Source organism: Glycine max, chromosome 12 (genome assembly GCF_000004515.6).
Source record: "Glycine max cultivar Williams 82 chromosome 12, Glycine_max_v4.0, whole genome shotgun sequence".
In the NCBI taxonomy this organism is placed as follows: Eukaryota; Viridiplantae; Streptophyta; class Magnoliopsida; order Fabales; family Fabaceae; genus Glycine; species Glycine max.
Genome location: NC_038248.2, coordinates 8,756,536 through 8,767,618, shown reverse-complemented (window position 1 = coordinate 8,767,618; position 11,083 = coordinate 8,756,536). Strand labels below are relative to the sequence as shown.

The 11,083-nt window shown below is 32.0% G+C and overlaps 1 protein-coding gene and 1 long non-coding RNA gene across 2 annotated transcripts; both read left to right on the top strand.

The window, feature by feature from the left end:
* The first annotated feature begins 653 nt into the window (after positions 1–653).
* On the top strand, positions 654–1,237 carry LOC106795354 (uncharacterized). Its single transcript, XR_001383775.2, has 2 exons — positions 654–695; positions 850–1,237. It is a non-coding gene; the product is annotated as an uncharacterized lncRNA (long non-coding RNA).
* Positions 1,238–5,976: 4,739 nt separating this feature from the next.
* LOC106795260 (uncharacterized) lies at positions 5,977–6,438 on the top strand. The gene has a single exon (XM_014764647.1). The coding sequence runs from the start codon at positions 5,977–5,979 to the stop codon at positions 6,436–6,438; it is 462 nt and encodes a 153-aa protein (XP_014620133.1).
* The last annotated feature ends 4,645 nt before the right edge of the window (positions 6,439–11,083 follow it).

Sequence of the window (11,083 nt, the reverse complement as noted above, 5' to 3'; positions counted from 1 at the left end):
TTTAATAGGTTTTTAAAAAAGTCTGAACTTAACCTTTTAATTAAATAGACCAGTTCAGGTCAGACTTTATGTAGGTCAGGTCGTAGGCTCTTATAGGCCAATCTGGCCTATTCCCACCCCTAATTAGGGATGGAGAATATTTTTTTTTTCAAAAGTTTTCTTGATTGACCATGCATCGCAAGAGGTATTAAAATAACTTTTTTAAGGGAAAGCAAATCCTTGGGTGGCACCTCTAGTTAAGGGATTAAATTGATTATTTTTTATTTGTGTAGCAATGTACAAAGTGGAACTTCCTATTGAGTGTGCAACAAACCATACACTGGCATCACCTTTTGTACTTATGTCTCACGAGCCCTACGAGGAAGGTGAAAATTGTTTTAAAAAGGAAGAAAAAATCAAAGTGGTGCCTCTTATGTAGCGATTTTTTTAAAATTGTTGTAGCAATGTACTGAGTGACGCCTCCTCTTAGCTTGTAGCAAACCACACTTTGGCAATACCTTTTGTACTGTTGTGCCAGGAGGCCCACGAGGAAGGTGGAAATTATTTTTAAAAGGAAGCAAAAATCAGAGTGGCGCCTCCTTTGTAGTGTTTTGGCTTACCTATGCTTTATAAATAGGTAAGCAACATAAGAACACAATAACTTGAAAATGTTGATTTGTTTTCATTACTACGAGCAGATGTTATGAATTAATGAGGTTTGTATACAGTGCCCTTTGTTATGATTTTTCAATGTAAACATAATGTGTTTAATTGTACTATTTCAGGTTAAGCATCACTTTAATTGTGCTATGTTAGGTTACAAAGTACAATTAAAATACATAAAATATTAATTTCTGCTTCTGTCGATAGAGACCGTGGCTCTTCCTTTCCCTTCAGGATTAATGGCTCATCCTTCGTACACATTGTTCACTTCAGTAGTTCATCTTCTGTGAATGAGACTCGCACAAGTGTTCAACTTGATTGTTGTATGTCGAAAGCAATCACAGCGAGGGGTTCTTAAATGGGGATGCGTAAGTTTGATAGTTGTAGTTATGAGTATGCGTATGTTTAATTTCAGTATTTAAGGTAAACTTCCATGGTGACAAGTTTTTGATGTTTTGAGCATTGTAGAAGGAAAAAAAAAAATCTTATTTGGTTTAAAACAAAAAACCGTATGGCAAGGTTGTCTTCCTGCTTCAATTTGTTCCAGTTAATGCGTGATTTTCGCATGAAATAATGATGATTCCATTAGTATTCATGTCGGTGAATAAAATGGTAGCATTCACGCAGCGCAAATCGCTCTACAAATTCGTCTAAAACCAACCTCAAAAACCTTAAAAAATTGAAATTTGCTGTCACAAAAAACCATATGACGAGGGTGTCTTCTTGCTTCAATTTGTTCTAGTAAATGCATGATTTTTGCATAAAATAATGAAGATTCCATTAGTATTCATGTCGGTGAATCCAATGGTAGTATTCACGCAGCGCAAATCGCTCTACAAATTTGCCAAAACCACCCTCAAAAACCTTAAAAAATTGAAATTTGTTGTCACAAAAAACCATATGACGAGGGTGTCTTCTTGCTTCAATTTGTTCCAGTAAATGCATGATTTTTGCATGAAATAATGAAGATTCTATTAGTATTCATGTCGGTGAATCGAATGGTAGCATTCGTGCGGCGCAAATCACTCTACAAATTCGTCTAAAACCATCCTCAAAAATCTTAAGAAAATGAAATTTGTTGTCACAAAAAAAAAAACTATAATGGTTGTTTACTATTAAGAAGACATTCAAGTTTTAGATGAATTGTTACTTTATACTGATACGCCTATGCAAATAAAGTTAGTGTGCTAATTAAACAACAACAAATGACTAATCATCCTCATCAGGATACACTTGGTTCAGTCTACTCCCAAATCTTGAGCCCTCTCTTGATATATTTGGGACAAACCACCAATCGAAAACATTGGCATTGGGAAAAACATGTAAGTTGATCGATCCCCATTTGCATGGAAGGGTGGAGGGGCATCAGGAGTTACTAGGTTAGGATCATACCGATGAGGAGTGAAATCAAAGAATGGATATGTGGTAGGGGAGGGCAGCGAAACATAAGGTTGTGGAACATAAAATTGTTCATCGGGAAAAGATCCTGATGCATGCCCCTCTGACCCCAATGGCTGTTGGGAGTTATACGTGAACTGAATAAAATTGCCGAAAGGTTGAGGAGTCACAAAAATGTTCCATCACTGGGTGCAACCAGAGGTGCTGGGAACTGCACGGGGTCGTGTTGAACAAATCTTGTTCATCAATGAAGTCCACGTCCTTCCTTATGACCCGCGCCGGTATCAACATTATCCGATGATTGTGGAAAATGATGTGTTTCTGGAGGGGCTTGTTGTGTTGGCACGACTATACGATCCATTTCATTCAGAGCTTGCAATACATTTCCGACACCACTTCTAACTTCGTTAACAACGTTACCTTGTCGGTGTTGTGGAGTCGCAATATGATGCATTCGCTTTGCTGTATCAGCCTGTAAGAAACACAACAATGTAAAAGGTAATTTAATTTTAGGCATAAAATTGCGTACTAAACCTAAAAACTCCCAATTATGGAGTAAATATTTACTTACCGCATAACCTACCCTTACTCTTTCCTTGTTGATCCATCGTCTTGTTCGAACTCGATATCGTACCATATAGTTTGAATGAAATGACAAGTGTAGTGTAGCATCATCAGCAACATCGGCAGAATACAACATGTTATGTCTTGAATTCCAAATATCTTTCCAAACTCGATGCATGTGAGCCCAATCTTTTATCTGCTTTCCTTTCTGACTATCATCATGGAGATTGTCTTATTGAAGTTGCAGTACCGAAATATGTTGTTGCATGGTAAACTGGCAAAGGATACAGTCTAGTTGATTGCACTCAACAATATGGTAGCAAATTAACGGCACGATGACTCTCCAAATTCCATGACCACACACACAAACAAACTAAAGCCTCAAAAAATGCTCTGTGTACGTCCCTTTCAACAACTTCATAATTAGTCGCCTTACATGACTCACGATAAATTAACATAACTAAGCATGGTGGATCCCTAACTACACGCCCTACATAATTGAAGATCTGCAAGCAATGGAAGATACCTCAATGGTGCATATATCCTAGAATGGTCAGTAAACAACAAGCCTTCAAACAAGAGCAAAATCTAAGCACATGTATATTGCTCCAACTGCAACTCACTATGTACATGGTGTTTAATGTTGTTAAGATTTTGTCTATAAGCCATTTTCATTTTCACCCTACCCCCTTTTTGTCGGGATATACTGGAGTAACTCCCAACTGGCATACTTCACCCTAGTCATGCACATCACCACTAGTCATAGCTTCACCGTTTATTCGTAAACTTAACAAAATGCTCGCATCCTACAATGTGATTGTGCACTCACCAACTGACATGTGAAACGTGTGGGTCTCTGGCCTCCAACGCTCAACAAGTACCAGAATGAAATGAATATCATAAAGGAAAAAACGAGATTTGTGCAACGACAAGAAAACTAGCTTAGTTGAATAAATCCCTAATTTGAATTGGAACGACTGCAAATTCATATTGTTCCTCATTATGTTGTTGTCCTTCATGACCTTGGTTTTGTTGTCGTTGGGCTCGCCTTGCTCGTAAAAAACGAACCGATTTATCACTCCAAACAGATTGCGACACATGGATCGCCTGCAAACGTAGCAAAGACTCATGACATGGACCAGAATGAACTTCTGTAACCTCCGCTATAATGAAAATTTAATTCAATCTTGAAATTTCATCCAAAGAAAATCGTAATTTATATTTTATGACATAAATTGGTTACTATACAAAACATTTTTACAAATATATTTATTTTTCAACAACTATATTTTTATGCGAACATGCAACTCAATATTTCCTACATCATATTCTACATTCTACAGACTAAAAAATAAAAAATATTTTGAATTATATTCTCCTAATCAAGTATCAACTAAAAAATCAATTACACAAAATAGTCTCCTAATGAAATATGAACTAAAAAAAATTAATTACACAAAATATTCTCCTAATGAAATATGAACTCAAAAATTAGTAACACAAATTAACACTAATTCAACAAAAAAAATTCCTACATTGTTTTTTCTAAAAAAATACAAATATTTCTTACTATATTATCCTAATGAAACATTTACTAAAAAATTAATAACACAAAATAACCCTAAAAATAATGAAGAATACTTGCAGAGAAAATAATAAAATAAATTAAACAAATTATTTATACAAACATGCATTCAACAAAAATATTTCCTACCTCATTTTCTAGAAACTCAAACATATCAAAATATTTCCTACTATATTCTCTTGATGAAATATTAAATAAAAAAATAATAAAACAAAATAACACTAAAAAAATGAAGAACACCTACAAAAAAAATCATAAAATAAATGAAACAAATTATTTTTTTGCAAACATTCAACAAATATATTTCCTACATTGTTTTTTTTACAAAAAAAATATTTTCTACTATATTCTCCAAATGAAACATTAACTAACAAACTAATAACACAAAATAACACTAAAAAAATGAGAAGACTTACAAACAAAATAATTAAATAAATGAAATAAATTTTTTTATACAAACATTCAATAAAAATATTTCCTAGCTACCTCATTTTCTACAAACTCAAAAATAACAAAATATTTCCTACTATATTCTCCTAATGAAATAATAACTAACAAATTAACAACACAAAATAACACTAAAAAAATAAGAACACTAACAAAATAAATAATAAAATAAATGAAACAAATTATTTTTTACAAACATTCAACAAAAATATTTCCTACCTCATTTAGAAAAAACATTAATGCGTTTACTACCATATTCTCCTAATGAAATATTAACAAATTAACAACACAAAATAACACTAAAAAATGAAGAACACTTACAAAATAAATAATAAAATAAATGAAACAAATTGTTTTTATTCAAACATTCAACAAAAATATTTCTTACCTCATTTTCTAAAAAAATTAAAATATATTTACTACTATATTCTCCTAATAAAATATTAACTAAAAAATAATAACACAAAGTATTACTAAAACAAATCAATAAAACTTACAATGACAACACTAACATAAATAAAACAAATTATTTTTAAGATAAAAAAGTAACAACCCTTATCTCACCAACAGAACAAGAAAAACACCACCAAACCACTAACACAACGACACAGTAATAGCAACAACACAACAATAGCACTCTGAAAAATCACAACGAAACTAAAAACACATGATTGAACCAAGTTTGGCTTATATTTATAAACGCACCTCCAACAAACCATGTTGAAAATATACTTTTGTAACTGCATAATATTTTATTTTTCAGTTTTTAAAATAAGATTTAGTAAATAAGTTGATTTCCTATATTTTAGGAGTAAGTCAGTTTTGATGGATTAGCCTAGTGGTTCTTATCTTTAAGGAGCAAGTTAGTCTTAATATTCTATTTTGCTAATATCTTGTTATCTAATTAGTTTATCTTTTGCTATTTATTGTATTGCTGCTGAGAACAATTTGAATTAGAATAAAATAATTTTATTTTCTCTGCATACGTATTGTCTCTCTTCTCTCTTCTGTTTTTTTATAATTTCCTCCACAAAACCAACAATTGGTATCGAGAGCCTTATTCTTACGAGACCTGTACCATGGAAGGTGAAGCAAGTTTTTTCCACATAACTCTTCCAATCTTTGATGGACAGAATTATGATCTTTGGGAAGTGAAAATGCAATCTTACATGGAATCTTTGGATTTGTGGGATGCTGTGGAAGAGGATTATGAAATATATCCGCTGCCTGAAAATCCCACCATGACCCAAATTAAAAATCACAAGGAAAGAAAGATGAAGAAGGCAAAGGCGAGGTCATGTTTGTTCACTGGTGTTTCACAAATGATATTCATCAGAATCATGACTCTTAAATCACCCAAAGTAATTTGGGATTATCTGAAAGAGGAATACGCTAGAGATGATAGGATACGAAGCATGCAAGTGCTGAATTTAAGGAGGGAATTTGAGCTTCAAATGATGAAAGAGTCAGAGACAATCAAAGAATACTCAAACAAATTGTTGGGTATTGCCAACAAGATAAAGTTGTTGGGAAGTGATTTTGCTGATTCAAGAATTGTAGAGAAAATTTTGGTAACGGTGCCGGAGAGGTATGAAGCATCTATAGCTTCATTGGAGAAAACAAAGGATCTGTCGAAAATCACATTGGCAGAAGTGCTACATGCCCTGCAAGCTCAAGAGCAGCGAAGGTTGATGAGGCAAGATCGTGTTGTCGAAGGTGCTTTGCCCGCCAAACATCATGAAGTTGATGAAAGCAAAAAGGATTTTTTTCAAAAAGAATCAACCAACAAGCAGCGAAAATAGTGCAAACAACCAAAACAAAGGTAAGGATAAAAAGAAAAATTATCCACCTTGTCATCATTCTGGCAAAAAAGGTCATGCACCTTTCAGATGTTGGAGGAGACCAGATGCAAAATGTAACAAGTGCAACCAGATAGGACATGAAGCGGTGATCTGCCCCAACAAAAATCACCATGATGAGGGAGCTCAGATTGCTAATCAAGAAGAGGAGGACCAATTGTTTGTGGCCACATGCTTCTTGAGTAGTGAATCAAGTGAAAGTTGGTTGATTGATAGTGGTTGTATGAACCACATGACATATGACAAGACTCTATTTAAGGATTTGAAGCCAACTAATGTCTCAAAGGTCAAAATTGGGAATGGTGGCTATATTACAGTAAAAGGAAAAGGAATTGTTGCAATTTCAACGTGTTCAGGTACCAAATTAATATCAGATGTTCTTTATGTACCTAACATTGACCAAAACTTGCTAAGTGTAGGTCAGTTGATTAAAAAGGGATTTAAAGTGTCCTTTGAACATCAACATTGTTTTATCTATGACATTGTTGGCCGAGAAGTTCTAAGGGTTAAAATGAAAGGTAAAAGCTTCTCATTTGATCCAGCAGAGGAGGAGCATAACACCTATTTCACTCAAGTCACACCCACGGAACTCTGGCACAAGAGACTTGGTCATTGTCATCTTGAAAGAATGCTAAACATGAAAAAAAAATATGCAAAAGAAAATTTGAAGAAGTTTCAAATGGAGGAATGCAAATTTGTTAGCACACCAATGAATCAAAAGGAGAAGTTCAACAAGAAAGAAGGTGTTGATAACATTGATGAAGGATATTATGGGAGCTTGATTGGATGTCTAATGTATCTCACTACAACAAGGCCAAACATTCTATTTTCTCAAAAGAATAAAACTGAATTTTTTGTTGACAATCAAGTAGCCATTGCTATTGCAAACAATCCTATGTATCATGGGAAGACTAAACATTTCAATATCAAGGTCTATTATTTGATAAAGATGCAACAAAGTGGAGAAGTGAACTTAATTTACTGCAAGTCTAAAGATCAACTGGCTGACATGTTTATAAAGTCACTACCTATCAACAAACTTGAACTCTTAAGGCAAAGAATTGGAGTTTGCAGTTCCAAAAGCAAGGAGGAGTGTTGAAGATATACTTTTGTAACTGCATAATATTTTATTTTTCAGTTTTTAAAATAATATTTAGTAAATAAGTTGATTTCCTATATTTTAGGAGTAAGTCAGTTTTGATGGATTAGTCTAGTGGTTTCTATCTTTAAGGAGCAAGTTAGTCTTAATATTCTGTTTTGCTAATATCTTGTTATCTAATTAGTTTATCTTTTGCTATTTATTGTGTTGCTGCTGAGAATAATTTGAATTAGAATAGAATAATTTTATTTCCTCTACATACGTATTGTCTCTCTTCTCTCTTCTGTTTTTTATAATTTCCTCCACAAAATCAACAAACCACACCACCAAACTTTGGGAAAAATAGGAAGTGTATTTCCACTTGGCGCCTCCTCCACTGCGCCACCTTGGGAAAACACGCTCAGATCGCACTGTCAAACCTTGTGAAAAGCAAAACAGGGAAGCATAGTTCCTCTTGTCCTACAGCATCGGAAACTAATTGGTAGCATGAGCCAAGTTGGCACCTCATGTGCGGAGTTGTGTAGGGTGGCACCACCTGTTCCGAGAAACCACCTAATAAGGTGGCACATAACACCTCTAGTCAAAGCATGTTTGACTAACGTCTTATGCATCCTATGTGACAAGAATCATCCTTTTTGATAAATTATTTGTTGACTCACCCATTTAAGTAAATAGTTTTTAAAAAAACTAAAACGATAAAATAGCCTCAACGTGTCTATTGTGTGCCATTTAGTAATAATGAGTTGGCTTTCTAAGTGTCAATGATTATGTTAATGGAATAAAAAAATATCTCATTAAGTTACACGAATTGGTAATAGTAGCAATTAGAATTGGTAATAGTAGCAATTAAAGATAGGAAAGATATCAACACTCGGTTAAAGTGCATACCACTTTTATATCACTAACATCATTTCTATCATTTAATGAATTCTCAATCTGGAATCCATTTCTATCCTCCTTAACATTGAGAGCAAGGCCAATTCATCATGGCTAAGTGACACACAATGGGCATGTAGAAATGATAGGCAAAAAAATTGATTTTGAAATCTTTTAGAACTATTTTTTTATAAGGTTATTTTCATTTATTCTTAAATATCTTTTGAGTCTTCTTAAGTTTGATCCACTTGCTTGAATGAATTTATCATGAACAAGATGAAAATAAGAAACTCATAAACAATATGCAACAGAAGAAATTTATTGATGAGAAGTTTAATAATTTCTTCTCAATAAATTTCTAATGTTGTATGTCAGTTTAGTATCTTACTTTCATCTCTTTTATGATAAGTTCATTCTCTTTCTTAGTAACAACCTCATAGGTAAGATCCAAAAAGAAATCTCAATCCCACATGTTTCAATATATCAAACAAGATTAAAAAAATAAGCAACACATTCAAGCATCATACAAATCCCACAAATAGGATTCAAAAGAAACCCTGACTCCATGGAGATTTTTTACAAAGTCTCTTTTGTTTTATACATTATCCTACATACCACAAGGGTGTAACTAATTAAAAAAAATACAACATGTGCCATTTTGCTTTTAGTGGCAACATGTTAAGTTATTCAAGTAAAAAAATTTATTTCTTAATAAGAAAAAAAAATATGAATAGTGATTGGATTGATGATAAAATAAAACTTTGAGTCTTGAACAGTAATTTGATTATTCAAGTAAAACAATTTATTTCTTGATAAGAAAAAAAAAACATGAATAGGGATTGGATTGATGATAAAATAAAACTTTGAGTCTTGAACAGTAATTTGATTGATGATAAAGAAAGAGATTTTTTTATTCATGAATGTGTTATTGCATGAATGTATGGAATCCATCTCCATTCTTTATGCTCGAGTTTTTCACGTTTGAGTAGCATTTTCTAGAGTTTAATCAAGAAACTGTATTGACATAATATTTTTGTGTAATTTTTTAATAACAAAGAAAGATAAAGGAATACAAGGCAAAATAATTAATGCTATAAAAAATAAAAAAGAATATTATATATATTATTTGGAGCAACTAACTTTTTTGTATTCACGGGGCCAATTAAAAGGAGTACGATTGAATTGTAATTGTGGACACGGGGACAAAATGAACAAGATGTTTTTCTACAGAAGTCAATACCAAACACAATACAAAATTGAGAATAGGACTGTCGTGAAGTGAATAGAGTGGGTTCCAAGTGTCAAGGGGTCGCACATGGTGCTGGTGGTTGTTAACTAAAGTTGGCTTTGGTGGGGGAGGTGTATTTTGAAAACGAAGGCCTTTCGTGTGCCTTTTGCTTCAATTGCTTCTTCTTTGCTTCGCTTTCTAAGTGGTTCCGCGGCCAACGACCGAAAATCACGCAGACATGTCATTGGAGAGTTATCTCATAAAGTCATTACTTCGACTTAACTTAAGTTATACGGTTATGATTTATATATTAATATTATGTGATTTATATTGCCACATAAAATAATTTATTTAATCAAATTTAATAAAAAAATATCTAATTAATTAATTGTAATTAAATATTATATAATAAATTTTAAATTTATCAAATAAAAATATATTAGTTTTGTCTAATAAATTGATCTCGTAATTATTTTTTATCCAACATTAGAATAAATATATTTTTTTATTAAAATTAGAACAAATATATCTAGCATGATAATGAAACCCGTACATGTGGGTATCGATTCAACCCATTCCGATTTTGATAAGAAATACTCGAGTTGATCGAATACGAGTTTGGGTTTGAGTTTGGTGATTATCTGACTTTTTTAATCGGGATTAGGGACAGGGATGTCACTACCCGTCCCATACTCATTCTCATATCCGTCCAAATGATAAAATTATTAAAATTTTATTAATTGCTTGTTAATTTCATTTTATAATTTTTACATAATTTAAGATTTTTTTCTTAATGATTTTTATAGACAAATGCGCTACAATAAATTTATTGACATATAAGTAGTTAAAAATAAATATGTAACAATCAATTTATTTTTTTAAAATCAGATTTTCAATATAATTTTTAAAAAAAAACTTTTTTAAAAAATCTGAACAGGGGACGGGAATACCCGATACCCGGTAATAAATTTTAACCCATCGGATATCGGGGACGAATAATATATGTTGGGGAGTCGGGGTTTGAAATTGAGGAAACAATACTCATCCCGCCCAGCTGGCATGTCTAAATATATCTAATAAAATTTTGAAATATATATTTATTATATCTTTATCTTGATTTTCTTTATAATAAACACATTAGAGAGAAAAAATATTATGTATTTGATAGAAAAAATTGAAAATATTTTTTCTATTTTTTATTTCATAAAAATCATTTAAATATAATTAAGGTAATTGGAACAAGTATATCTTCATATTTAAAATTTTAATAAATTAATTACTATCACACATGTATATGCTTTAATCAAGATAATTATAAATATTTAATTTTTTTATTATAATAAAAGGAAACAATTATGAAAAACAAATCTTATGTAATTTATTCA